Source organism: Equus caballus, chromosome 20 (genome assembly GCF_041296265.1).
Source record: "Equus caballus isolate H_3958 breed thoroughbred chromosome 20, TB-T2T, whole genome shotgun sequence".
Lineage (NCBI taxonomy): Eukaryota > Metazoa > Chordata > Mammalia > Perissodactyla > Equidae > Equus > Equus caballus.
The window spans coordinates 29219576-29246985 of NC_091703.1; the positions used below are offsets into that span (position 1 = coordinate 29219576).

At 40.3% G+C, this 27410-nt stretch overlaps 1 protein-coding gene across 2 annotated transcripts; it reads left to right on the top strand.

The window, feature by feature from the left end:
• Positions 1-20: 20 nt before the first annotated feature.
• On the top strand, positions 21-25785 carry ZKSCAN8 (zinc finger with KRAB and SCAN domains 8). Of its 2 annotated transcripts, none has more exons than XM_070245013.1 (6): positions 21-937; positions 15176-15688; positions 16623-16764; positions 18567-18655; positions 18968-19091; positions 19763-25785. In XM_070245013.1, exons 2-6 carry the CDS (start codon positions 15272-15274, stop codon positions 20722-20724), a joined length of 1734 nt encoding a protein of 577 aa, XP_070101114.1. In that variant the 5' UTR covers positions 21-937; positions 15176-15271; the 3' UTR covers positions 20725-25785. The 2 variants fall into 2 exon arrangements, with proteins under 2 accessions (XP_070101114.1, XP_014589751.1); XM_014734265.3 differs by lacking the exon at positions 21-937 and adding an exon at positions 8612-8971.
• Positions 25786-27410: the final 1625 nt, after the last annotated feature.

The window sequence follows — 27410 nt, forward strand, 5'->3', positions numbered from 1 at the left end:
CGCCCCCACGTGGAGGAAGAGGAGACCTGTTTGGGGGCGTCCGGGAACGCACTGTCCGGGAGCGGTTCGGACGCGGTGGACCGCTACAGGGGCATTCTCGCAAAGCGCACCAACCGAGGAGCTGCGGAAACCTCCAGGATTCCACGAGAGGCCCGAAAGTGACTTTGGGAACAGGCTTCTGCCGCGGCCTGCAGCTTCCTATCCGGGCCCTCCGCACAGCTGTCAACCGCAGTCTGCGGCTTCCCAGAGCGCGGGTCCGGCGGCCCCAGGCACGGAGTGGGCCGAGACCTTAGGGGCCTCCGGGTGGAGGAGGGGCTGTACGGAGCCGCCGCCTCAGCAGAGACCCGAGCGGCCGCGGGCGGGCAAAGGAGGCTTCTGCCGCTGCAGTCCGGCCGGGCGGGCGGCGCCTCAGGCTCCGGGCAGGGGCGTGCTGGGGAAGGGCGCGAGGAGCGTCCCTCCGCTCACGTCTCAGGTTCACCGACTGTACCTGCTCGCTTCGATCTGCCAGGACTTCGTGGCCTAAGAAAGACGAAAATTGGCCTCTGTTTAAACTTCTCTGATCCTTGGGGAAAATGAAATGGGCGAAGAGTACTGGCGCTAGAATCCTTTAAACCGGGATTCAAATTCTGGCTCCACCGCTCTCCAGTTAGGACCAAGGGCAATTTTTTTAACCTCTATAAGCCTCGGTTTCCTCGTTTGCGTTAAATCAGGATAATAACATAGTGCCTATTTCATGGAGTGGTTGTGACGGTTAAGTGAGAGTGCATATAGAAAAGCAGTCTTTAGACTTTTCCCTCCGCTCCCCAGAATCTGCTGTCTCTCTCATTCATGTCAGATGGGACTCATTTACTGTCACTTTTCTGGAGCTCGTGTGAAGAAAAGTGCAGGACTTGAGTGGGGGAGAAACCAAGAAGAATGCTAAAGATCGACGATCACTGTGAGTTTCAGAGAGGTACTCATCGCAGCAGTTTCTCCTCACTTGGCACCTAAAAGGGGTAGGCTCTTGATAAGTACTTACTTGGATGAATGAAGACAGATCTAGGGGAAGGAATTAAAAATAGAACAGAGGAGCAGGCCTGGTGGCGCAGCAGTTAAGTTCGCACATTCTGCTTCTCAGCCGCCAGGGGTTCACTGGTCTGGATCCCGGGGCAGACATGGCACCGCTTGGCAAGCCATGCTGTGGTAGGCGTCCTACATAGAAAGTAGAGGAAGATGGGCATGGATGTGAGCTCAAGCTCAGGGCCAAGCTTCCTCAGCAAAAAGAGAAGAGGACTGGCAGTAGTTAGCTCAGGGCTAGTCTTCCTCAAAAAAAAAAAAAAAAGAACGGGAGTGGGAAGGTGAACCAAACTGACTAAATTTAGCTAGTTGGCAAAACAAGTCAAACCACTTTTCCTGTCAGAAATATATGGCACATCTGCATATTTCAAGGGCCACCAAGTACTGGAAGTGGGAGGGAGATCTCAGAATAAATATTAGACACCTAAGCTAAGGAAGCTTATAGTCTGTTTGAAGAGCAAATGTAACAATAGCAAGTAATGACAGAATGTGATGAGTGCCAAACAGAATGATAAAATCCTGAGAAGAGAGAGACCTTTAGTAGAGTAATAGACCAGTGTTTATATTGAGTAGGGAGCAATGAGACAAGTCCTTTGACTTGCAAGTACTGGAGAAATGTGACAGTGATTATGGGAAAGAGAGGTTCATTCTAGACAATAAAAGGCAGACAGGATTGCTAATAGTGGAAAGAAAAAAAAACAAATGTCTAACAATAGGGGAATAATTACATATGCCATATCCCATTATGGAATACTATTCAGCCATTAAAATGATAAATTATCATTGAAAAAAGCACTGTCAGGACAACATATATTCCATTTTTCTTGGAAGAAAATTGTTGTATATAAAGATGTGAGTAATTATGTGTGTCACTTGTGCATGTAAAGGAAAAAGATACACTCCAAACTTAACAATGATTGCCCCATATTAAGAATTGTGAAGATTTTATTCTATTTACAAGCTAAAAATTTAACTTGCCACAGTTTCATGGATACTGGCAGAAGTCACTAGATTCCTGTGTTAGAGACAAAGCACTTTATTTAATGGCAGAGGCATCATGAGCTTCATGTTCCCCTTGTCCTCAAGCCCACAGGGGTGATGTGGTTGGCCCCAGGTGGATGCTGCTCATACAATGGATTTGCATCCTAGCAGAGGAACCCCAAGCTTAGGAAAACTAAATCTTTGCCCAACCTTTCTCCAGAGTGAGACATTATCTTAATTATCCTGGTAGGGAAACAAATCTGCTCCAAAAGGAGATACAAACATATTTGAAAAGATAATCTGAAAGAAAATCTGACAGAAGACTTGGAGAAATGTGAGAGATTCTTGGAGAATTGTTTCCCAACACTCTAGGTAATAACATTTGAGGGTAGAGGAGATGTCAGATTTGACTTTATATACATCTAGATTCTAATGTTTATCATGTTTTAATTGTTAAAAAATAAAAGGCAAACAGAGAAGTTTACATTTGTTTTAGTAAGCAATAACGAGCTACTCAGGGTCAGTGACTGGGGGAAGGGTAATGATATTTAAAGAACATGAATCTATTAACCATATCTGGGATGGACTAGAGTTAGGAAGACTGTCTCAAGGCTGCAATCATGTAGGCATGAGGTAATTAAAACCAAGGATGCTGGTTATATTAATGGAAAAGAGCAGCATTTTAAAGGAGAAATCTGCTGGCTCTGATGATTTCTCCTTTATCTCCAAATTTCATCAGGGTAAATCAAGGAGGCCTCTCAAGACTGTGTAACTTGGAAATTGGTGATATTGTTAATAACATCCAATGGCAATTGCATAGAGAGTTGAATTTAAGAAGGAAAAGGAAAATCTCAGGTCCAGATGGTTTCACTAGAGTTCTACCAAACATTCAAGGAATAAATAATTCCTATCTTATATAATCCTTTCCAGACAACAAAGATAAGGTTACACTCCACTCATTTTATGAGGCTTGCTTATCTTCGATTCAAAACCTGACTCTGACAGTCTCATTCATGAACACGGTTACAAAAATCCTAAACCAAATATTAAATTGAATCCTTCCAAAATATTGGAAGGGTGACATTCATGATGACCAAGTTGGATTGCAAGCATGGATTAACATTAGCAAATCAGTGTAATTCACACTAACATGTTAAAGGAGAAAAACTTTAGAAAAAGTGTTTGATAAAATTTAATATCCATTCATAATTTTTTAAATTAGCAAATTAGGTAATTGAAGGAGATTTCTTAGTCTGATAAGGGGTATCTACAAAACCTACAGAAGAAATAATGTTACTTAACTGTACCTCCCCATGTGCTTTTCTGTTTGTCAATTATAATTAATTTGATTATTTTATTCCTTATTTCAGAGCTCTTCTCAGAACCATCCTATCCAAAAAATCCCACTTGAAAGTGATTATAAGAGAAATCCTCTCATTTTCCCTGCTAACATAGGCCCTCTTCTTATAGTCCTTAGTGTATATTTTTAATGCTGAAATCAAACAGAATATTCTGTTATATCCACTTGGACCAAATTGGCATGGGATTACACAGCTCTCATCAGAATTCCAGTTCCCCTGAGTCAGCCAAGGTGCCATTGCCGTGTTTGGGAAGCATCATCCTCAGAGCTTCTGCTTCTTGTTGTATAGTTTAGTTGGACTTATAAGAATCTTCGCATTTCTTCTCATCCCTTCCTGGCCTTTAACCACTCCCTACTCACTCCACAATGAATCCCACCAGGTGCCCCGCCATCCCACCTGCTGTCACCCTATCTTTCTTCTGTCTTTTCTTTTGGTTCTTTGCATTACTTTCCTGAGATTCTTTCCCATGCCTTTTGTCACTCGTGTTTGCCTAACTCCCTGGCTCATCGACCCTATATAATACTTCCCCAAACAACATCCTTGGATCCAGTCTTCCCCCACCTTCCACTTGGAGCTGTTATCAATGGAATAGGCTATTCTCTGTTTCCAGCTTCTCTCTCCTTTTGGTCAATCCCTATCTCAAACTTTTATGACTTTGCGTCAATGTATACACCTATGTACCTTCCCTTCCTCTCTCTACTCACTACCACCTCCCACCCTGGATTTGATTTAAAGCTGCTTCCATCTGGACCATGGGACTCCCTAGATCAAAGCCAGATCTCATAATAGCAGTTTAGAGTCACCACTCTGCAGTAATATCAGGGATACGGCAACACCAATCTCAAATCAAGTAGATGACTGGAGTCAGCTCCTAGCTGCAAAGCTGGGCCTGTGCCCTTGGCATCCTTAGCCCAGCAGGCCTATCCATCAAGTCTGCAACTTTGGCCCTGCTCACTGTTTTGCACTTTTATTCTGTTTCTGATCAATAGAGATCCATAGAATATTTTAGCCTATGTGTGTCTTTTATTTCCTTGTGTATATTAATCCATCATTTCTGTTTAGGGCAGCATGGATTAAATACTTATATACTCATTTGCCTAGAAGCAATCTGCCAAGCAAGTCTTCAGCATTCATTCCCCAGCTCATGTATTTAAAGTTTTCTTCTGTTCCCTGAATTGTCTGTTTCTTCTGAGAGTCAGATCTCTTTGTTACTCTTAACCCTTTTCTTTCATGCTCTGCTCTTGATTTTCATTAAATGTTTTCTGATGTTTGGTGCCTGTTTATATTTAGAAATGGAGTCCTGTGCTGGTTAACTTAGGTAGTGTGAGTTTCCACTGAAGACGTAGGAGGCTGCTTCTGCAGACAGGCCTTCCTTTAGAGGGAGTGAACAGGGAGCAAGCAGACAGGCTTGGGGACCTACACAATTACCAAAAATGAGAACCGCCTTCTCTGGGGTGGAGAGCTTCAATGCACTTCACTCCTAGGCAGTGCTGTCTGTATTTTTCCTCCTCCTTGTTCTATTGTAGAGGTCTAGAGTCATCTCAAATTTTGCTATGCTTCTTTCTTAGGCCTCAGTTTTCTTAATAAGAGCCCTCCCATTTGTTTTAGAAAGCAGGTATCAAGCCATAGCTAGAGGACGGGGGCCCCAGAGATACCAGTGAGAAAGGGAAGATATCCAACTGTCCCAAATGCAGTTCTTAAATGAATGACCCACCCTTACCCTGTGCAACTGCTGATTCCGAGGTTAGAACTTCTCCAGGCTTCCTCTGGAGATGGACACTTGGCCTTGGTGTCTTGCATGGCAATTATCTCTGCTTCTCCAACAATCCTATCCCAATTATTTATTCTTTTCCAGAAATTCCTTGAAATTTCTGGTCCCCTCTTTGTTTTCTAGCACTGTTATTTATGTATGTCCTTGTTTTTTTAGTTTTTAGTTTTTCAGTCATTTAAGTAGGTTCTTGGGAGGGGGAGGAAGTAGATATATATATATTACTCTTCCAACTTGAACTTGAAACAAGCCATGTTCTTGCCTCTCTACCACCCTTTCTCCCATTTTCTCATTTTTACACACCCCACTTTTAGATTCTTAGAGAAGGCTTTCTGATTAAAGCAAAATTTGAGCAAGACCTTGAAGATGTACAGGGTTTAGGTAAATGGAGAGAGTAGGAGGAACTACACTTCTAGAAGAGGGGAAAGTGTGAGCAAAAGTGTGATACTGAAGAAAGAAGCAGATATGAGAATCCAGCCACCTTCTATTAAGACAGACATTAAAGATTTGCAAAAAGGTGAAATAATTCCACCCCTTTCACTAACTTACTGTGTTTTGGAAAATATAGTTAAATTTCATAAAATATGTTACTTAAGTTAACATGTAATAGGTTGTTATTGTTATTTTAAGGAATAAATATTTTTAATTCCTCCGTTTTAATGTGAAACACAGAAAATCTCAATAGATATGACCCACATAAACATAAGCTCTCTGAAGTCCTTACTACTTTTTAAGAGCATAAAAGGAGTCATGACCAAAATATTGGAGAATTACTGTGATAGTCATATAATATATATGAAGCAGTCCTTCTGAAGCTAAAATGCAGAGCAACTTAGGAGAATCTGGGAACACCTTTGAGGCCCTAGGTGTGGAAAATATTTGGAGTCTTATTAGAAATGTGTCCCCTGCTTATACAAATAGGGAAAGTACACGTAACCAGAGTCTAACTTCTTTTTGTACTTTGATGGGGCTGCTATTGTTGTGGGACCTAGCAACTCTAGGAAGTTTAAAATGTGTCCTCTAATACCTGGTGTGGCTAATCCAAGTAGTGGTTTAAAAGGGTTAAGTGCTTATTTTCCATAGTAAGAAGTCAACAGAAAATGCATATTACCTATACATGAAAAATCAAGAAATGGCAGTGTTAGCATGTTATTTATAAATATAGAGGTTAATAACAAAAAAGGAAAGAGTTAATGTAGTTGTCTCTGGGAAATAGATTTTGATGGGGATGAGAGGAGTGAGGCGTGCTGTCTTTCACACCATAAATCTGAGAGTACTATTTAATTTTAATCATTTTTAAATTGTATTTTTATTAATAAAATGCACAAATCAGATGTGCAGCTCAATGAATTTTTACATATGTATGCAACCACGTAACCACAACCTCAATCAAGGGTAAATACTTCTTGTCTTCTGTCACCACAGATTAATTTTACTTGCTCTTGAACGTATGTTATCATAAGGCTACTTTTATTCAGCATAATATTTTGGAGATTCGTCCACATTGTTCATTTGTCAGTAGCTCCTTTTTACTTCTGATTAGTATTCCACTGTATGAACACAACACTATTTGATTCTCTATTCTTCTGTGGATGAACATTTTCCAGTTTTGGCCTATTATGAATAAAGCTGACGTGAACATTCTTTTTGTAGACTTATGTTTTCACATCTCTTAGGTAAATACCTAGGAGTGAGACTGCTGGGTCATTATGTTTTTCAAATTATGCCATTTTACATTCCCACTAGTGGTGTATAAGAGTTCTAGTTGCTTCATATCCTCATTAGCACTTGGTATTGTCAGTCACCTTAATTTTAGCCATTCTAATGGATGTGTAGTGATAACTCATTATCATTTTAATTTTATATTTTCCTGATGTATATTGATATTGACTACCTTTTCATGTACTTGCTGGCCATTCATTTATCTTCTTTTGTAAAGTATGTGTTCAAATCACTTGCCTATTTATGTTGGTTTGTCTTCTTATGATCAAGGTGTGAAAGTTCTTTATATATTCTGGATACCAGTTGTTAGAAATATATATTGCAAATGTTTTCCAGTCTGTAGCATCTCCTCTCACTTTCTTAATGGTCCTTTTTGTTGAGCAGAAGATTTAAATTTTGATGAAGTCAAATTTATCAATTTTGTATTATTAGTGCCTTTTGAGAAATCTTTGCCTAGCTCATAACACTATTTTACTTCTAAACTACCTATACGTACAACTTTGGTTTTAAAAAATTATTTTCTTAAGTAAAAAAAGAAACCAAGAGCAGAGTTCTAGTCTGTTCCCAGTTACCTCCAGTAACCATCCCAGCAAAGAGGCAGGAGCTATGAAATAAAGAGCAAAAATAAGCGCTTTGAAAGAATCTTGAAAGAATCTGTAACTTCTTGATGTTGTTATTTACTTATTTTGTTGTGATGATTAGATGACAAAACACTTAAAAACAAATCAAAACCACTAAGATTTGATCTTGGTGGGTGGGCAAAATATTTTTGGGTTAGGGTTGGGGACTGGATAAAATATTGTTGGTGGCTATTAGAAGGAACAGATAAAGAGGGGAAATTACGGTGAAGATTGGAGGGGCACCTGAGTACTCAGAATAAATGGGTGGTTAGTAAAAGTGCTGAAGGAATAAAAACGTGGGATCAAAACAACAACAAAAATAAAAGACATTTCCCACAACCACCACCCCTGAAATCCTATTTAGTCTGAAAGTTAAAACTTTAATACAACGGGTATAAAGAATGAACATAGATTTGTTTCCCAAATTTTGTGGTATTAAAACTAGAGTCGAGAGGCAGCGGTTGCCTAGTGGTTAAGTTCTGCGCGCTCGGCTTCAGAGTCCCGGTTCGCGGGTTCGGTTCCCGGGTGCGGACTTACTACACTTGTCAGTCACGCCGCAGCAATGACCCACACACAAAACATAGGAAGATTGGCACAGATGTTAGCTCAGGGCTAATCTTCCTCAAGCAAAAAGAAAGCTAAGCTGAAAACGCAGGTTTTTATGAGATTGCAATTCGTTAAGATAGGACACGGTGGAAAATATGTAAGGATTCGAAAAGAATTTATATTCAATTACAATTTTTTTTTGAATACTTAACAGTATAAAGTGTACTATTACTAGGTGCCATAGAAGCTTTTAAAAACCATGAACTACGATTAACAGGAATTCCTCAAGAAATTTGCAGTCTATGTTGGAGGACTGGAAATATTTATGAAGAGAGAACAGAAAAGTACAGGGGTATCTAACCTGGCCAAACGCGAGGTCCAGATAATTAGCATCACAAGAATCCTTAAAAGTGCACCCTTCTCCACCGCCTTCCCAGCTTCCTCCTGTTCCCAGTCCTGGGCTCCGCACGCCTGCCGACCGGCCCGTGGGGACCGTTACCCTCGCCAGCGCCAGCGAGCGCGCAGAGCGGGCCCCCTGCGCGGGGCAGAGATGACACAAAGGTCCGTTATTCCTCAGGACGTTCATGGTGCCCTGTAGTCGTGCAACCCTGCGGCGCGCACACACTGGAGGAATCCGGCGCACCGCCTACCGCCTAAGAGGGGCGTAGCCCCTCCGTCCCCGCTGTCGGCCGACCATAGAGCTTTCAGACCTCCAGGATTCCTAGAGAGCTTCCGGAAGTGCCTGTGGGGCAAGATGCGTGTTGGCCGGTGTTGTGCCGCCGCAGGTTTGGAAGTATAGGGGCTGGAGGGGCCTGGCCCGATTACAGCTTTCGACCCGTTTTCTCCCCGCCCTTCCTCAGGTGCGCCCACCCTTGCCAGTCTCCCTTCCCCACCCTGGGCAGCCCCTGGAACTCACGGTGAGTACGCTTGGGGCTCTGGGCCGGGGGAAGGGGAGCGCTTTGTGGCCAGACCAGGCCGCAGCCGAGGACAGGCCTGAGGGGTCTGGAGAGGGGCCCGAGCCGAGGTCGGAGTCCCTGGCCGCTTTAGCTGCCGGCGCAGGCCGAGTCCGCGACCCCAAACTTTTTGCTAGGGAACCTTTTATTGGCGTTCTCTTTCTTCATGGCTAATCGTTTTATAGTGTTATTTGCAGTTGAACTTATTTATGTTAAGATAGTAAAACGCCCCCACGTTATCTTTTACCCAACTATTTCCACCATCTCAGTTGTTTTTACTTAGCAATTTTGCATTTTTCACAGTAAAATTGTCACTTTTTTAAAAAAAGAAAGATCTGTTTTGCTTTTGGAAGCCCCACTTATCCACGGAAACGTATCTTTGCTCTTAAGTTATTCTACGCTTTGTAGTGTATACAGAAAATGGTGGTGTGTTGACTGGATAATTGTACAAAAGAAACATTTTTGACCACCTCAAGGTAATACAGAATTCAACCTTATTCAGCTTACTTCGTTTATTAAAGCTAACTGAAATAGATGCCTGGGAACTCTTTAGGAGGGGCCCCATTTCCAAAACTCAGGTCACTCATGAGTAATTTTTGTCAGGCAACATGAAGACGGCCACCACCACCTCTAAAAACACTGGATATTTCTGTTGTTTGATTAGTTCAGTTAAGTATATTTATGCAGTAATCATTGTTTTAGCAAATACACACATATTTTGAATTTTTCTTGTGGTTAAGTGTAAAATGTGGTAGATGTTAAAACGTTCAGCTTAGAGGTTTGAGATAACGATAAAGCACAGTATTTGCTTCACCTACCTTTTCTTGATCTTTAAAGCCTGGAAAATATCTTTCTTGTTTTGTTTGTTTTGTTTTCAGTTCCCAAACATCCCAAATTAAACTTAGTCTGAAGGAAGAAAAAACATTCTTTCTTCATCTGTTGAAAAAATAATGTTGTTAAAAGCTGAGTTGTGCCTTTAGTAGTCCACAGGATTATCGCATTTGAGATGGCAAGAAGCTTTAAAGATTGACTGCTTGAGCTTACTAAATCAGTAAACTTGACTAGGTATTAAAAGAGGATGTAAAAAACAGTTTTTATCCAGTATGCTTACCTACTTAATACACAAGTGTATACACAAAACTATTTGAGAGGAGGATACATAGTGGACTAATTTGTAGTATATATCTTTGTACTTGGTTTGTTATAGGTTGCAGTTGTCCAAAACTGTGTGATTGGCCAGGGAAGAAAATAAAACATGGAAAATTAGCTACTAAAAAGAATAATCAAGATGGGGAATGGAGGAGATCTGTTGGCTGATTTGGTATAAAATATGAACCTGATAATTAGATGACTTCCATCAGTTTCACTGTTGAGACGTTATTTAATATCATTTATTATGATATTAATATATTGATTTAATGTTTTAATATGTCAGCAATATAAAGTTCTTGAATGGTGCACACTTAGCATTGAAGTATTTTATAGCTCGTATTGACGAGGATTGATTATAAGACAGAAGATGGCCAGTTGTTCAGCAGATAAAGACGAACCTTGGCTTTGAGGAAATTCATAAGAAAACAGGGTAAAACAATGACTGTGCAGCATCACATTCTAGACAATTAGAGCTTAGAATTTGTCCCATAGTAATGACCTTTTAAGCTTTTAAACCATAAATAGCTATTGTAAGAAAATTTAGGAATTTATTAAATTTTAATTGATTTTCAAAATAAATTATTTTAAAACTATGAATGTTAATCTTGTCTGTTCAAAACAAAATTGATTACCCCTTGTCTCATACCCTCCACAAAATCTCAACCTCTTGCCCAAATTCATTCTCCCCTCAAAATTTCACTATTCCAGGAAATCCCCCCACTTCTCTATAAAGTCATCACCCATGAATTAAACCCTGTGATGTGAATCACCATATTTAATCTTAGCTCGTGCTTCTTGGTTTTTCCTGTCTGTATTTTACTCCCCATACTGTTCCCAGCCTTGTCTAATTTTAAAGACAGTTTTCAAATTCCCTTCCTTTTCTGTCCACACTCTCTAAGTAGGGGTTCTTAACCTTCCTGGAATTCTTGGATGGGTGTCAGGTCTATAAACTCTACTGAAATTGAATGTAAACTTTCGTGCCTGTGGGCTTTTTTCTGGGGAGAAGTTCTGTGTTTTCATTAGATGGAAGAGACTGTGAACCAACTCCACCCTGCCTTCGCCCCAAAAAACTCTGAAAGATAGAGGCACTGCTTTGCAGATGCATGTCAGGCACTATGTGTAATCTGATTTTCCTTCTGATTGCCTATCTTTTCTTTTCCTTTGTGGACTATAGGTCTATGGTTTTACCTTGGTGTTAGCATCTCTTGCCAACTACTTTTGGACATGCTACCTTTTGTTATGCTCTTCTTCGTTCTCTACAGTGCTGCCTTCAATTACATTTTTCTCCAACCCATGGTCTACAAAGCTGCCATTGTGATCTTTTTGGCATACAAATATATAGCTTCCCTGCCTAAAAAGAGATACAAAGGAAAAGGTCACTGCCACAAACATTTGCAGGAAAACCATGGCCACGGCAGACATTTACAGTACTGTACACAATGTGATAAATCCTGTATTTGGATGGTGTAGAAAATACCTTGGCAAGAATGAGCACTTTAATCTGCTTGGGGAGGGGCAGGTGTTGGGTGGGGATGACAGAGAAGACCTCATGAAAAAGGTAATAGGTAAGCTGAGATTTTTAAGTTAGAGTTGAATGGTTTCAGCTAGACCAGGATTCCTTGGCATTGACACTTTGGGCCAAATCACTCTTTGTTTTGGGGGGGCTATGTTATGCATTGTAAAAGGTTTAGTAGCATCTCTGGCCTCTACTCTAGATACTAGTGGCACCCCCTCTCCTCAGTTGTGGCAGATGTTTCCAGACATTGCCAAATGTCTCTGAGAGAGGGGGGCAAAATTACTCCCTATTGAGAACCACTGAGCTACAGTAAAGAGCTCTGCAGCAGAATGTAGGTGTGAGGAAAACACATTTGGAAATGAGTTTGAATGCTATATGCTTTATGAAGGTGAGTTTATAGCAGATAAAGTTAGGCAGGTTTACATATCATAAAGGGCCTTGCATACCATGTTGAAGAGTTGGGTTTCCTGTTGAAAGATTTTTAGGAGGTGAGTGATATTACATATTTGTTAAAACAGTCTCTGGCAGTATATTAGTCTCATAGGACTACTGTAACAAAGTACCACAAATTGGATGGCTTAACACAACAAATTTATTCTCTCACAACTATGGAGGCCAAAAGTCCAAATTAAGGTGTTGGCAGGGCCACGCTCTCCTAGCTTCTTGGTTGTTACTGGTAATCCTTGGCATTCCTTGGCTTATAGCTGCCTAACTCCCTCTCTGTCTCTGTAGTCACATAGCTGTCTTCTGTGTCTGTGTCTTTACGTGGCCTTCTCTTTCTGTGTGTCGATCTCTGTGTATCTTCTCCTCTTCTTAAAAGTACGCCAGTCATACTGGATTAAGGGCCCACCCTAGTCCAGTATAACAGCATCTTAACTTGATTATATCTGCAAAGACCCTATTTCTAAATAAGGTCACATTAACGGGTACAAGAGGTTAGGACCTCAACATGTCATTTTTGGGGACATATTTCAACCCACAACAGGCAGCTTTGCAGAACACGAATGGGAGAAAAGCATAACCAAAAGCTGGAAGACCGCTTAACACTGCAGCTGCAGTGAGAGAGAGGTCCGATACCAAAGACAAAAGCCATGGACGGAAATCCCATAAAGAAATGGAACTCTGTAATTGAACTCTGTGGACCTCAGGTCTTGTATCTAAACCTCACTCTTCGACAAACATAGATACATTCTCTGTTAAGTATTGTAAATAATGGCCCTCTGATGTTCTTCAATTCTGTCAATAAGATAGAAGATATAGACCTCTACTCAAGGGGAACGTACAGTTAAGTTAGGAAGTCAGAACTCTTTTCCAACTAATAATACACAATTATGGGAAAAGTAACATTAAAGTAGTACACATTTAAGAACTATAGTGTAAGAGGGAAGTCACTTCCGATTGGAGTCATCAAAAAAGGATTTTAAAGGAGAAAGCATTTTATCTTGTCCTTTTAGAATAGGTAGTTTGGGCACTAATGAAAGAAGTCGGAGAAGACGAATAAATGGAGAGATGTATCGTGTTTATGGGATGGAAAACTCAATATTGTTAAGATATCAGTTGTCCCTTAACTGAGCTGTAGATTCCACATAAATCCAATTCCAGGATTTTTTTGTAGGAATGAAGAAGCCAATTCTAAAATTTATATCAAAATGCAATGGAAGTGGAAAAGCCAAAACAATTTTGAAAATGAACAACAAAGTTGCAGGACTCTTAGTACCAGATTTCAAGATTTTAAAAGCCACAATAATCAAGGCAGTTTTATATTAATAAAAGGGTAAACATATAGGTCAATGGAACAGAATGGAGATTCCAGAAATAGACCCACACACATATGGTCAATTGATTGACAAAAGATACAAAGACAGTTCAATGGGTAAAGGATAATCATTTCTGCAAATGGTGCTGGAACAACTTTGTATCTGTATGTAACAAAATGAACCTCCCTCCGTACCTCAAGCTCTATACAAAAATTAGTTCAAAATGGATCATAAAACTAAAGGTAAAACCTAAAACCATAAAACTTTGAGAAGAAAACAGGAGAAAATCTTCGTGGTCTTGGATTAAGCAAAGATTTCTTAGATATGGCACCAAAAGCACAATCCCTTAAAGAAAAAAATCACAAACTTCAAAATAATTAGGGATTTCTGTTCTTTGAAAGGCACTGTTAAAAGAATGAAAAGGAGGAAATATTTGCAAATCACATATCTCGTAAAGGACTTGTATCCAAAGTATGTAAGGAACTCTTAAAACTCAATAATAATTAAAAAAAACCCTGATTAAAAAAATAGGCAAAAATTTTGAATGGATACTTCACCAAAGAAGATATGGATGGCAGATAAGCACATGAAAGGATGTTCAACATTATTAGTAGGGAAATGCAAATTAAAACCATAGTGAGATACCGCTACACACCTATTAGAATATCTAAAATTTAGAAAAAAAAATGTTGATGAGGATATGGAACAACAGCAATTCTCACATATTTGCTAGTGGAATAGAAAGTTTTATAGCCACTTTGGAAAACAGTTCAGCAGTTTCTTACAAAGTTATACATGCACTTACCATATGACCCAGTAATTTCACTTCTGGATATTTACCCGTGTGAAACAAAAACTGTTCACAAGAAAGTCATATGCAGATGTTCGTAGTGGCTTTATTTGTAATCATCAAAAATGAAACAACTAAGAAATCTTTTCACCTGAGGAATGGATAAGGAAACGTACATCCATATAAGGAATAAACTACTGATACATGCGACAACATTGATGATCTCAAAATGTACTTAGCTAAGTGAAAGATGCCAGATTCAAAAGGCTACATACTGTATGATTTTATTTATAAAACATTCTGGAAGGTCATTAGTGTGTTAGACTAGACTTTTGTGTTATAGGTGTTGATAGGGCATCCAGGTTCCTTGGAGATGGAAAACCAATGCTGCAAAGAGAGTTGTAGAGCTTTAAGATAAGAGGGTCCATAGAAGTTCACCTTGAGACAGGAGGGAAGATGAGGAGCACAGATAGGAATGAATGTTAGGTGGAGAAGAGGAATGTGTTAGGACAGTTCTTGATGATACCTTGAGCTAAATTATATGGAAATTGGTCTCTTTTGTTGAAAGTGAGGGTCAAGTTGAGAGCTGAAGTGTGAAGAAACAGTACAGCTGGTGTAGCAAACGCTGAAAAGAGTTAAATAAGCAGCACTGAGGGCCAGCTGAGGTTAAATGCATGCTTTCTTAATTAGACCCAATCTACATGGTTTCCTGACTTTGTTTAGCCCTATTCCACGTCCTTAAAGAGAGAAAGCAGAAGGAAGGGGTTATTCCTCAGAAAGGTTTGGTGTGGCAGAAGGCTTAGAAGGTAAGGAGTTACTTCTGAAACAGTGAAGAGGATCACTTAAATGCCTGAGCCATGAAGTCCACATCATGGTAGGGAGCCTGATAAGATATCTTAGTAAATTATTATGACCTTTGACTTGCCTTAACACTATTTGTTATTTTCCCCAAGGAGTATCTTTAAAGAAGAGACCCTCGGAAGGGTCTTCTCTTAAGAAGATTATAAGAAGGTAGTGGAAACGAGCCTCCTGAGCTTTTCCGGCCCTAAATGGCTGCAGAATCAAGAAAGTCTTTAGCCCCATCCCCTCCAGACCAGGCTCCTGAAGAGGACCTTGTAATTGTTAAGGTGGAGGAAGATCATGGTTGGGACCAGGAATCAAGTCTACATGAAAATAACCCTCCTGGCCAAGAGCTGTTCCGCCTGCGCTTCAGAAAGTTATGCTACCAAGAGACACTAGGACCCCGAGAAGCTCTTATTCAACTCCGGGCACTTTGCCATCAGTGGCTGAGGCCAGATTTGAATACCAAGGAGCAGATCTTGGAGCTGCTAGTGCTGGAGCAGTTCTTGACCATCCTGCCTGAGGATCTCCAGACTCTGGTTAAGGAACATCAGCTCGAGAACGGAGAGGAGGTGGTCACGCTATTGGAGGATTTGGAAAGGCAGATTGATATACTAGGACGGCCAGTAAGTAGAAGGAGGTGTGCATGCTGTGACTGTGGGAGTCCTGGAAGCTGGGTGGGGGGACATTGGCACCACCATGGAAGTAAATGCTGAGCACGAGTTTCTGTTATAGGAGAATGAAAACAGTTGTAGTATAGTATGGCTTGTATTTGTAGAGTTCTTTTTAGTTTTGTAAAGGATGTAAATCCGTATGTTATCCTCAGAACATCTCTACAACTTATTGTTCCTGTTTGCCAGAAGGGAAACTGATGCACAGAGAACTTAAGTTACTTTTTCAGGGGCACCCAAATAACTAAAGGTAGATCTGAGACCAGAACTCAGGTTTCCTAGTTCTTTATCAAAAATTTTTTCCACTGAATAGCACTGCTTTAAGTTTCTGTTTATCATTCTCCTCCTCCTGCCTTGAGAGTGCAAAATATTTTTTTCTTTACTTTTACTTATTTTTTTTTTTTGAGGAAGATTAGCCCTGAGCTAACGACTGCCAGTTCTCTTTTTGCTGAGGAAGCCTGGCCCTGAGCTAACATCTGTGCCCATCTTCCTCTACTTTATATCTGGGACTCCTACCACAGCATGGCGTGCCAAGCGGTGCCATGTCTGCACCCAGGATCCGAACCTGCGAACCCCGGGCCACTGAGAAGCGGAACGTGCGAACTTAACCGCTGTGCCACCGGGCCAGCCCTGAGAGTGCAAAATATTGATGTTGTGTGCATCAGGGAGGGCATTAGCAGAAATCTTTCCCGTCAGTACTGAGCAAAAATGATGCCTTTCTATGGTAATCAACATATTTGTGTTCCTTACTGCCCCTAGGAAGTAAATGAGACTCTGCTTCTCCCTTCCCCAAGCATGTATCCCTGTAGATGTGCTCTTGGTCATCTTACATTGTTCACTTCATTTCTCAAAGGGGTGCCTTGTAATGCAACTGTCCCATTGTTTCCAGGTCCCGGCGCGTGCACATGGACATAGGGTAATGTGGGAGGAGTTGGTGCATTCAGAATCTGCACCAAAGTCTCCAGATACTCAGCTCCAACCTGTGGCAACCCAGCAGAAATCTCCAGTGCTCCAAGGGCCACAAGAGAGAGGTGAGGGGCCAGATTTTATTGATGAGGGTAGGGGGAAGTAGAAAGGAAAGAAAGTACATTTGGAACACCTGTCTAGTTCCTGGAGAACCAAGAACTAGAATCAGTTCTATTTACAGACCAGTCATATGATCTGGTTTAAATATTTATCTAGGCTTCAAATACAGACTCTCAGTTCCAGTGGTAAACTAACGAACAAATTAAAGAATTTGGGGATTTTTAGGTATTCACACATTTCTGTTACCCCAATGTATTTACAATGTAGGCATTTTTGAGGTTTTGCTGGTATCATCAAGCCACTTTATTTGTAAATATTTCAGTTTGTATTTCCTCAAACAAGGGCATTTTCTTACATAACTGCAATAAATTCATCACAATTAGGAAATACAACACTACTAATCTAGTCCAAAGTTCATATTCACATTTTCCCAGTTGTCCCAATATTGTTCTTTCAGAGTCCATTCCAAGATCACACTTTGCAATTGGTTGTCATATTTCTTTAGTCTCATTTAATTTAGAATAGTTCCTCAGCTTTTCTTTGCCTTTCATGATCTTGACATTTTTGAAGAGTACAGGTCAGTTATTTTGTGAAGTGGCTGCAAGTTGGGTATTGTGTGATGGTTCCTCATATTTGATTCAAGTTGTGTGTATTTGACAAGAATGCCCCGCAAGTGATGATGTATTCTCAGGGATACAACAGGAATTTGTCCTGTTATTGGCATTGTTATCTTTGATAATTTGTTTAAAGTTATTCTTGCTAGGTTAATCGTTGTAAAGTTACTATTTTCCCCTTTGTAATTAATAACTAATTTGTGGGGAAGACACTCTTGGGTCTATGTAAATATCCTGGTCCTCATCAGACTTTTGTTGCTAAAACACTAGTTTTAGTATTCACTGATGCTTTTTGACTGAATCAGTGATTACTAAGACTGTTACAAAGTGATCATTTTCTCTTTCTACGTTTATTTCCTTATTGTAATGGAGAGTGTTCCCTTCTCATTTTATTATTTTTCTAATTTATCAGTATGGTCTCATAATTCTTACTCCATAAATATTCTATTACTGTCTTTATTTTTATGCTTAAATTGTCTCAGATTTGGCCAGAGGAGGCCCCTTCAGTCTGGCTCCTGTGCCCTTTTGACATTTCCCTGTCATTTTTTGAGAGCTTCCTTACTTTCTTACAGAACAAGATGTTCTACTCTCATCTTGTACTTGCCTTGCATTTCTTGTTTTTTTAGTAGTTCTATATAAATGGATTTTTAATATTTCTAAAGAAGCATAGAAACATTTTCAATTAATAGTATAATTATTAAAGTTCTAAAGCGTGTTGCCCAAGACACAGTGGTCTATGTTGATTCTGTTGTTGCACACTCTGGTATTTATGGGAAGAAGATACTGGCAGTCGTGGTAGACATTTCAGAAAGGTAATAGAATTAATAGAGAGAGACTGGTTCTCATATTCAGTTTGCCAAGAGATCAAGACCTAAAGAAATACTGTATACAGGCACAAGGATAGAATATAGCTTTGGTGGTGGAGAAGAAATTGTAAGGCGATCCCTGTTAGGAGACCAGCACACTTTCTGTTTTTGACATGTAGCTTGAGGCTGAGTGGGGCGTCAAAATGCTTGTGTTTTGTGGGCAACCATAGGTATGGATCCAGAACCCACGATATCAGCATTTCATATGCAAAATCTCTGGTATGCATATCTTCTGAAATACAAATAATTGTGGAATGGGTTACTCCTAGCTCCCCCAATCGCAGGACAAGGCTGGTATCATTCATAGCTCCTTTCCTCCTCTCTCAGCCATATCTACTCAGAGTCCTGCCCCTCCCCAGAAGGGAAGTCCTGGAGACCAGGAGATGACAGCTACACTTCTTACAGCAGGATTCCAGGTGAGTCGTGCTCCTTCTCACGGAAGTCCCATAGCTCTATTTGGCAGTGTTTGTGGCATCTACCCCATGTTTGGACTGTCTGTAGCAGTACTGACGCAAGAACTTGCCCCAGATTCTTTTGCATAGAGACAGATCGATACTTGATTTTCCCCCAATAAATCTTTTCTTCCCAGCTATTCAGATCCCTTTACACAATACATTCCCACCTCTTGATCCTCTCCAATTGTCCAACCGTGGTGGATCTCTCTGACACTCTGGGTTTGAGCTGTGGAACAGTCCCAGTCCCCAAATGGGGATCTTGTTTTGTTTCAGACTTTGGAGAAGATTGAAGACATGGCTGTGTCCCTAATTCGAGAGGAGTGGCTTCTTGATCCATCACAGAAGGATCTGAGTAGAGATAACAGGCCAGAGAATTACAGAAACATGTTCTCCCTGGGTAAGGAGAGCTCTGGTTATTATTATCATTTAAGTTTTTTGTTCATTTGTATTTTATGTGTATGGTAGCTCTGAGCTTTCTGAAAGACATATTTGAGTTTAAACTCAGCATCTAATAGAGAGATACAATGTTGAGACTTCTTGAGGTCTAAAATGAAACTTTTATTCTCCCATCCAAGATTTACCTTACAGTTTGTAACTGGGTATTGGTCTCTTTGCCAGTTGAAAATTGAAATCTTTTAGTGCTCTCTGAGTTCACTCATTTCTTCTGCTCCCAGTTCCCATAGGATCTTTACATAGATTTCTCTCACTTCGGCCTGAGGCTTTCTTCCATTTCTATCCCACTCCTTAGATCTTTTAGTAGTTCTATATTCCTTCCCACTCCCCAACTTCCACTTCTCCTCAGTTGGTACCTTCCCTACTTTAATACTCCTTCCAACAACCCTCTTTTTTCATAGCACTTCTTCCCCAGGTGGCCTGTCATACTTCTGTTTGACCCTGCTCACATCTCCCCATATTATGAAGGCATTTTGAAGACAGATGGAAGATTCACATTTACTTATAGCTATCCATGTGTGTTTTCCTTTTCCCCTATCTTGGATTCCTTTCTCCTAACATAGAGAATAGCAAGTGACATTGACTTGATGTTTATTTATTACATTTTTATTTCAGGTGGTGAGACCAGGAATGAGAACAGGGAATTAGCTTCGAAACAGGTAATATCTACTGGAATCCAACCACATGGAGAAACAGCTGCCAAATGCAACGGGGATGTTATCGGGGGTCTTGAGCATGGAGAAGCTCGAGACCTTCTGGGCAGATTAGAGAGGCAGCGGGGAAATCCCACCCAAGAGAGACGACATAAATGTGATGAATGTGGGAAGAGCTTTGCTCAGAGTTCAGGCCTTGTTCGCCACTGGAGAATCCACACTGGGGAGAAACCCTATCAGTGTAATGTGTGTGGTAAAGCCTTCAGTTACAGGTCAGCCCTTCTTTCCCATCAGGATATCCACAACAAAGTAAAACGCTACCACTGTAAGGAGTGTGGTAAAGCCTTCAGTCAAAACACAGGCCTGATCCTGCACCAGAGAATCCATACTGGGGAGAAGCCGTATCAGTGCAATCAGTGTGGGAAGGCTTTCAGTCAGAGTGCGGGCCTTATTCTGCACCAGAGAATCCACAGTGGGGAGAGACCCTATGAATGTAATGAGTGTGGGAAAGCTTTCAGTCATAGCTCACACCTCATTGGACATCAGAGAATCCACACTGGGGAGAAGCCCTATGAGTGTGATGAGTGTGGGAAAACCTTCAGGCGAAGCTCACATCTTATTGGCCATCAGAGAAGCCACACTGGGGAGAAACCGTACAAATGCAATGAGTGTGGGAGGGCCTTCAGTCAGAAGTCAGGCCTTATTGAACATCAGAGAATCCACACTGGAGAAAGACCCTATAAATGTAAAGAATGTGGGAAAGCTTTCAATGGGAACACTGGCCTCATTCAGCATCTGAGAATTCACACAGGGGAGAAGCCCTATCAATGTAATGAGTGTGGGAAAGCCTTTATTCAGAGGTCGAGTCTCATTCGACATCAGAGAATCCACAGTGGAGAAAAACCTGAATCCATAGGAGTTTAGGAAGAAACTTCAGTCATAGTTTGGGCATTATTCAGCATTAGAGAAACCACATGCCAGTAAGAGGTCTTTCAGTGTGGTAAAAAGGCAGAAAGTTTGTCATCATTGTAACCTTACCTAGGGTCAGAATCAATAGTGGTGGCAAAGTTAGAATAGCTCTTCAGTAGTTTGGGCCCAGTGCCTTGATGCAGGTTGATTAGCTTGACATTCTTGCAAAGTATCTGATGGAGTGGAGCTCCCGATGGCCTAGTGCATCCTTTAGAAACTTAAAATAGCATTAGAGCAAGTTGCTTGTCGTGGCTCGAGGCACTTAATTTTGTTTTTTGGGTGAGTAGCTGTAGGTTTGAGAGAGGCTGCTCCTAGTTCCTCTGCTTTTTCCCATCTCTGTGATCTCCCATTTATTCCCCTGAAGGTGCACTTGTGCTCCTAATCTGATCTAAGAAGCTGCTTTAGAGTGCAGAGCAGCCTCTGTATAAGACTTATATTTGTATTTAGCTTTCTAAGATGCTAGTTCTAGGGAAATTTTTACAGACACTTAGTGTATTTATGCTTAAGTGCGCATTCTATTTTATTCCAATGTTCCTGCTAGTCAGTGGAAATCCATGTTCCCATGCAAACTCAGAATGCTATATTTTTAACAGCACTCCAGCATTTTTCTTCATATATCACCTTCACTGACTCCACTGAGTCATTGAGCATCCATACGTATCCTTCACAACCCCCAGTCCCAGTACCTGTGTCAGCAAAGGAAGTGGACGCATTAGTGATGGTTGTGGGATGTTGCAGAGAAAGAGGTGAGTGGAGACTCAGCCCAGTGGCTCTTGAGCTTCGATGGTTGTACCTTTTGGTGGCTTCTGGCTCTCCTTCCTACCTTCCCACTGTACACTGTGGTACAAGTAGGTGTTTACACTATCCTAGTTAGGGCATCACCTGGGAGAAAGAGGAGACAGAGGTGCTTGAGGAAGATAGTAAAATCCTTACAAAGAATGTACACTTGTCCCTTTAGGCCCATTACAGTACTGCTTTCTCAGGTTCCTATCAGTCTGCACAAACCCCCTGACCAGATGGTCTGTCACTCTTGTCATTACCCTGGATCCACCTCCTTAGATGGCCTCAGCACCTCACTCATCATTCTCCATCTGTTTCTTGCCATTTGTTTTATATATCCACAGTGACAATCTGTCAAATACTTCACCTTAAAATTCCTCATTCTTCTGAATTCTGGTGTACTCCATCTGTAATCCAGCAAAGGCACAATATTAAACTCATCATCATCAAGCACTGTATTTCATCTTTGAGGCTTTCACTATACCAAGGGATATTATGTTAAGTAATGAGGCTAGTTTAAAGTAACACACCAGAACTTAGGCATCCAAACGTGGGTTGTCCTTTAAATTGAGCATTCTAGTTATTCCAGTAGTGCTGTTATTCCAATAGTGCTACCACTCCTCCACATATTTGGAACACTCCCCAAATTCCCATTTAATAAACCATACAAGGAAACTCTCTATTACTCTTGAGTCACATCTCATTTTCGACCATTTGATTACCCACTTACTCACCAGATTTGGAATTGAGTAACTTATGGCTATTTCCAAAATTGGCTTTCAAAATTGGAATTGATTCCATTAATACTATTCAGAAGAATATGACCTACATTCTGATGAAAACTCCAAGAGAAGCTACTCAACTTCACCCTGTGGCTATCCTCAACAGGGACCACACTCATTAATCACGTTATTTTATGATTGCTATTTTAAAAAATCAGTCATAAAATCGTACATCATAGAGGTCCACCTTTTGGATCATAAATTCCTTCCCTGTAACATCCTTTGTCTACCCACCCCTTCATGGTCCACCTTCACCACTAACATCATCAAGGTTATTACACCTATTTCATTGAGCCATTGGTACCTACTTGTCATTTGTCGTCCTGGTTTCCTTGGTTAACTTTTTCAAAACAGTGCTTTCCATTATGCTTTATTTTATCGTCCCTTCTCTCTTTTCTTTGTGTTTTGCGGGGGGTTTTTGCCTATAGATTACCATTCCTAATTCCCTTGTAGTTGAAATTTCAAGAAACCAGAAACTAATATACCTGGTTGTCTCTAGATCCATGCTCTCTGTTTAAGTTGTGCCTTACCATAACTCTGTGCAAGATACTAATTCTGCCTGAGGCCAGTGCTGCCTATGTACAGATATTACATAGGATGAGTACATTGTCAGGGGGAGAAAATGTGTGTATGCATGTGCTTGTACACACACACACACCCCTCTCATATAGCGTAGAAGAACGTTTGCCTTCTATTTCATTGAAAGCTCTTAGCAGAGCAACATACTGAAATAACTATAGATGTACCAGTTAACATCTCTTTACTCAGAGTAATGTGTAGCCAGCTTACTTAAATCTCAGAATTACTATGCATCTGGCAGAAATTCAGAGAAAAGAAAATATAACCAGAAAGATTAATGTTATATTGGGATGAATGTGAGAAAAGACACGACTTGAAAAAACTATCAAGGTTGATTCATCACACCTGTAGAAATAACCAAGTAGTATGAGACAGTAGAAAAAGGCTGTTGTTTCTTTGGGGCATACATAGAAGTCCATTCTTGTTCTCCACTTCTTACTCATAGCATTAGAATATTGTTGGTCAGTCTATAGGACCTTATTTTGAGCTCCTAACTGTGAGGGACATGCACTAAGTTCCTTTATCCTGCAGATTCTCTTTTTATGCTATTAATCTGAAATGCACTGTTCACCAATACTTTCTTCTCGCATCCTCAGCTTCTCATTATAGGACCTGATATGATGAAGTGGTTCTTCTGTAACTCTGCTGCCATCCAACATAGTCCTAGGAGAGAGGCATCTTAGGTTTCAAAGATTTTCTCGGTTGAGCAAGGTGACAATGCTAGAATGTATTGGTTGATTCCCGTATGGAACACTTCGCTTTGCACTTGGTTCTAAGTCTCTAGACAATAATAGCTGACATTTATTGAGCACTTACTATGTGCCAAACCATGTTAAGCATTTCTCATGCTTATGATAGATATAATTATTATATTCCCTGTTTTATAGATGAGATGAGGCTTAAACAGTTGAATGAGTTGCCCAACATCACATAGCTGGTAAGTGATAGAGCTGGGATTCTAACCTGTACAGTCTGATTCTCGAGCCTGTGCTCCTGACCACCGTGCTACCATATCTCTAATGGACACCCTAACGCTGGTCAGCCATTTAAAAATTATGTATCCCTGGTCATAGGAGGTATAGGGGAAGGGAATGTGCAGTATAGTTGTAAGTCCATTACAATTACTGGAAAATTGGTTGAAAAATGCCATTTTGGTTTGTAATTATATCATCTTTAAGTGTTGATACTTTTGATGCTTTGTAGTACTAGAAAGCTAAATTGTGCAAGTAAAACATGTTTAAAAGGGTAACTGGGAGGATGAAGCAATAATAACTTACAGTTTCAAATACATTTCTCTCTAAACTGCCCCAGGGAAAGTAGAATGATGCAGGGAAATGAGATATCCATGTACAAGGCCAGGCAGATGGACAGTTAGGATGACAATAGTATCTTCATCTACAACATAAAATGTAGAAATCCTTCAACTTCACTGCCCATTTCCAACAACCATTTTATTTTTCTTCTATCAGTCATGATTTTTCAAACATGTCATCCATTGTTCAACCCCGTTTCCTCATTCATCTGTTTTTAAAACTTCTCTTTACTAGTTTTTGTACTCAGTATTCCACTGAAATGTTTTCATAATCACTAGTGGATAAATATTAATACCTTTTCTGGAGCTCTTATCCTTCTTGGTCTATATTTCATACTGTTGAAGTTCCCCTGCATCTCAGGAATTCTCTTCTCTGGCTTGTGGGATCCTTTTTGGTCATATTTCTCCAATTTCTAGCTTTTATTTATTGGTCTTTTTTCTCCTTCTCTCTACTGAAAATAATCCCCATGTCTTAATTTTATTCACTACTTCTATACTCATTCTTAGTTATCTATTTTGATTGTTTGCACTTACCTCCTATATTTCAGTAACTTAATATTTCCTACCTTGTGGGTCATCTCTTAACTTGTGGACTTTTCCACAGGTCCCTACACAATTTGGTATTTGAAAACAGAACTCATCTCTCTTGTCCCCAAGCTCCCATTTTCCTTTTAAATAAGCATCGTTACTTAACTTCTTTACCCTGAATAGACTCACTACTCTTCATATTTCTTATCCTAGTCTTGGGTAAGTCTTTTCTTGCTCTCCACTCTCCAAATCCAAAATCTTGCTAAGTCATTCAAATTTTTAGTCAGTTTTCTCTTTGAGGTTGGATCTTTTACATTACTGCCATCCTCTTGTAGCCCTCTGCAGCTCTGTATCATCTGAGGCCCAGGTTATTGTAATTCTTTCTTACCAGTTTCCTTGCTCTCAAGATCCTCATTTTGTATGCTTCCAAGATGGTCCTCCTCAAAATCCATTTTCGTTAGGTCTTTTTCACTCAAGAACACCTAGCACATAATTTCCTATGAGAGCAGTGGTGTTCAGTGTTCTTCATTACCTTGCCCTCCATGCTTAATCTGCCTCAGCCCCATTATTCTCCAGCATATTCACCTTGATTTGTCACGTTCAAACTTCCTGTGGCCTTCCACTCTTGTCTTATAAACCCTGCCTCTGTGCCTTTCTCATGCTATTCCTTTTGCTTAGATTGCTCTTTGGCCCCAGCTCAGTTGATCACTCCCTTCAAAGCCTTGCTTCCTTTATATCTTCTGAGTGAGCTCTCCCTGACTGACTTCACCTCATACTGAGACCTCCCTTATTCCGTGCTGCCTCAGCACTTATCCTTTGAGTTTATATTGTGGTCCATGCACTTACTAATATGTTGCTTTGTAATTATTTTCTAGCACTCTGTATTGTGGTTTCACCTTTGTATTTATTTCCAAATTAAATTGTAAGCTCCTTGAGGGCAGGAATAATAACTTTGACATTTGTATCTCTGCACCCCCTAGTGCCTAGAACAGTGCTGAGCACACAGTAGGCGTTTAATAAATGCTTGTCGAATTATTGTGTGGATTATTTATGGTGTTACCTAAAGAAATTTTTAAGCCATTTTCAAGGATGTACTTTTCTTACCACTTTGTGTGCAGATGTATTTCCGTAGTACATCAGTAACTGCCTATACCTAAGACTAAGACCAAAAAATCCAACTTTAGGAGATTATGTGTGAAAGCTGAAATACGAAGCTCTCCATTTGTTTGCCCAGACTTATTTATTGGTTAAAAAAGAAAGAAAATAGGAAACTCTAAAGATTACTGTGTTAAAGTTATCATTGCAAAAATGCTTGAGGATAGGGTTTTGTATCTGAAGTTAGACCAGTGGTTCTCAACTGGAGAAATCTGGCAATGTCTGGAGACATTTTTGGTTGTACCATCAGTGGATGGCTGGGATGCTACTGTCATTTAGTGGATAGAGGCTAAGGATGCTGCTAAAAACTGCACACACAGGACAGCCCCCACAACAAAAAAATTGTCTGGCTCCATATGTTTAATAGTGCTGAGGTTGAGGAACCCTGGTCTGGATATCTAAGAAAAAGAATAGAGATCAAATATTAACATTACAATTACAAAAATTAGCTATGCCAAGCTTTAAGAGAATCTTAAGTGTGTATATATTTTGTAGTTTATAAGATTATTTAAAAAAAGCTTTAATGTTTGGAGTTCACAGCAACATACATGTTGGGGTGATGGTAAACAATAAAATTGCTGATGATGATGTTCTAAGGTTGCTTTCAGTATCAGATCTGCCTCAATCCTTATACCAAGTGGAAGGTGTCAGAGGAGTAAAGTCTAGTTTTAGTCTTCCACATCTTGGTGCATTATATAAAATCAAAGATAAAACACTGGGGGCTATCTCTTTAGCAGGGGGCCTGTAAATCATCAAAGATTTACCTTTGGGGACAAGACATAACCCTCAACAGTCCCTTGGCTTTTGTATCTGAAGTTAGACCAGTGGTTCTCAACTGGAGAAATCTGGCAATGTCTGGAAAATCAGCCACTGAACAGGATTAATTACCAACTCTCCAAGGAAACCACAAGCCAGAATGTTGTCAGAGTTTGTCAAGTAAAACACATTCCCACTTAGCAAGTTTTTAACAGACTGTTAATCCTACTTAGGAAGGCAGATATGTAGGGGGAGATGTGATTTCCTAAATTAAATGGCTTAAAAGAAGACCTTTCAAAAATATGTCTCCTTTTGTAGCTCTATGGTACTTCCTTCAACAAGTTTAAAAAGGATCAATCCCAGAGTTAGAAAATCAGTTCAATGTGTAACACACCAAAGAAGTAACTACATTGCTCTGTTGTGTTTAAGTATTCATAGTCTGTAGAATGCTAGGTTGGGAAGTGACTTTTGAGATCATTTTCCAACCTGTTCTCTAAATAGAGGTCCAGAGAGTCCACCCATTGCACTGGGTCACCCATTAAGTTAGTGGTACAGGTGGAAAGAGAATCCAGGTTTTCTGAGACTCTGCCCATTTCTTTTTTGGCTGGGTATGCCCTCAAGTCTGAACCTTGTTATTGTATGTTCTTAATTTATACTCTGCCACGGGATGGAGTCATACTTAGTGCCTCTACCTGTAATGTTTCATTTTAAGAATTACTCCTTTTATCCGCTTGTATGTCCGAACCAGT

What these genes read in the sequence shown, in the direction of transcription:
- ZKSCAN8 (XM_070245013.1), top strand. Translation starts at nt 15,272, where the DNA reads ATGGCTGCAGAATCAAGAAAGTCTTTAGCCCCATCCCCTCCAGACCAG. An exon ending in CCAAGGGCCACAAGAGAGAG is followed by an intron (nt 16,765 to 18,566) that starts GTGAGGGGCCAG and finishes CTCCTCTCTCAG; the next exon opens with CCATATCTACTCAGAGTCCT. An exon ending in CAGAAACATGTTCTCCCTGG is followed by an intron (nt 19,092 to 19,762) that starts GTAAGGAGAGCT and finishes TTTTTATTTCAG; the next exon opens with GTGGTGAGACCAGGAATGAG.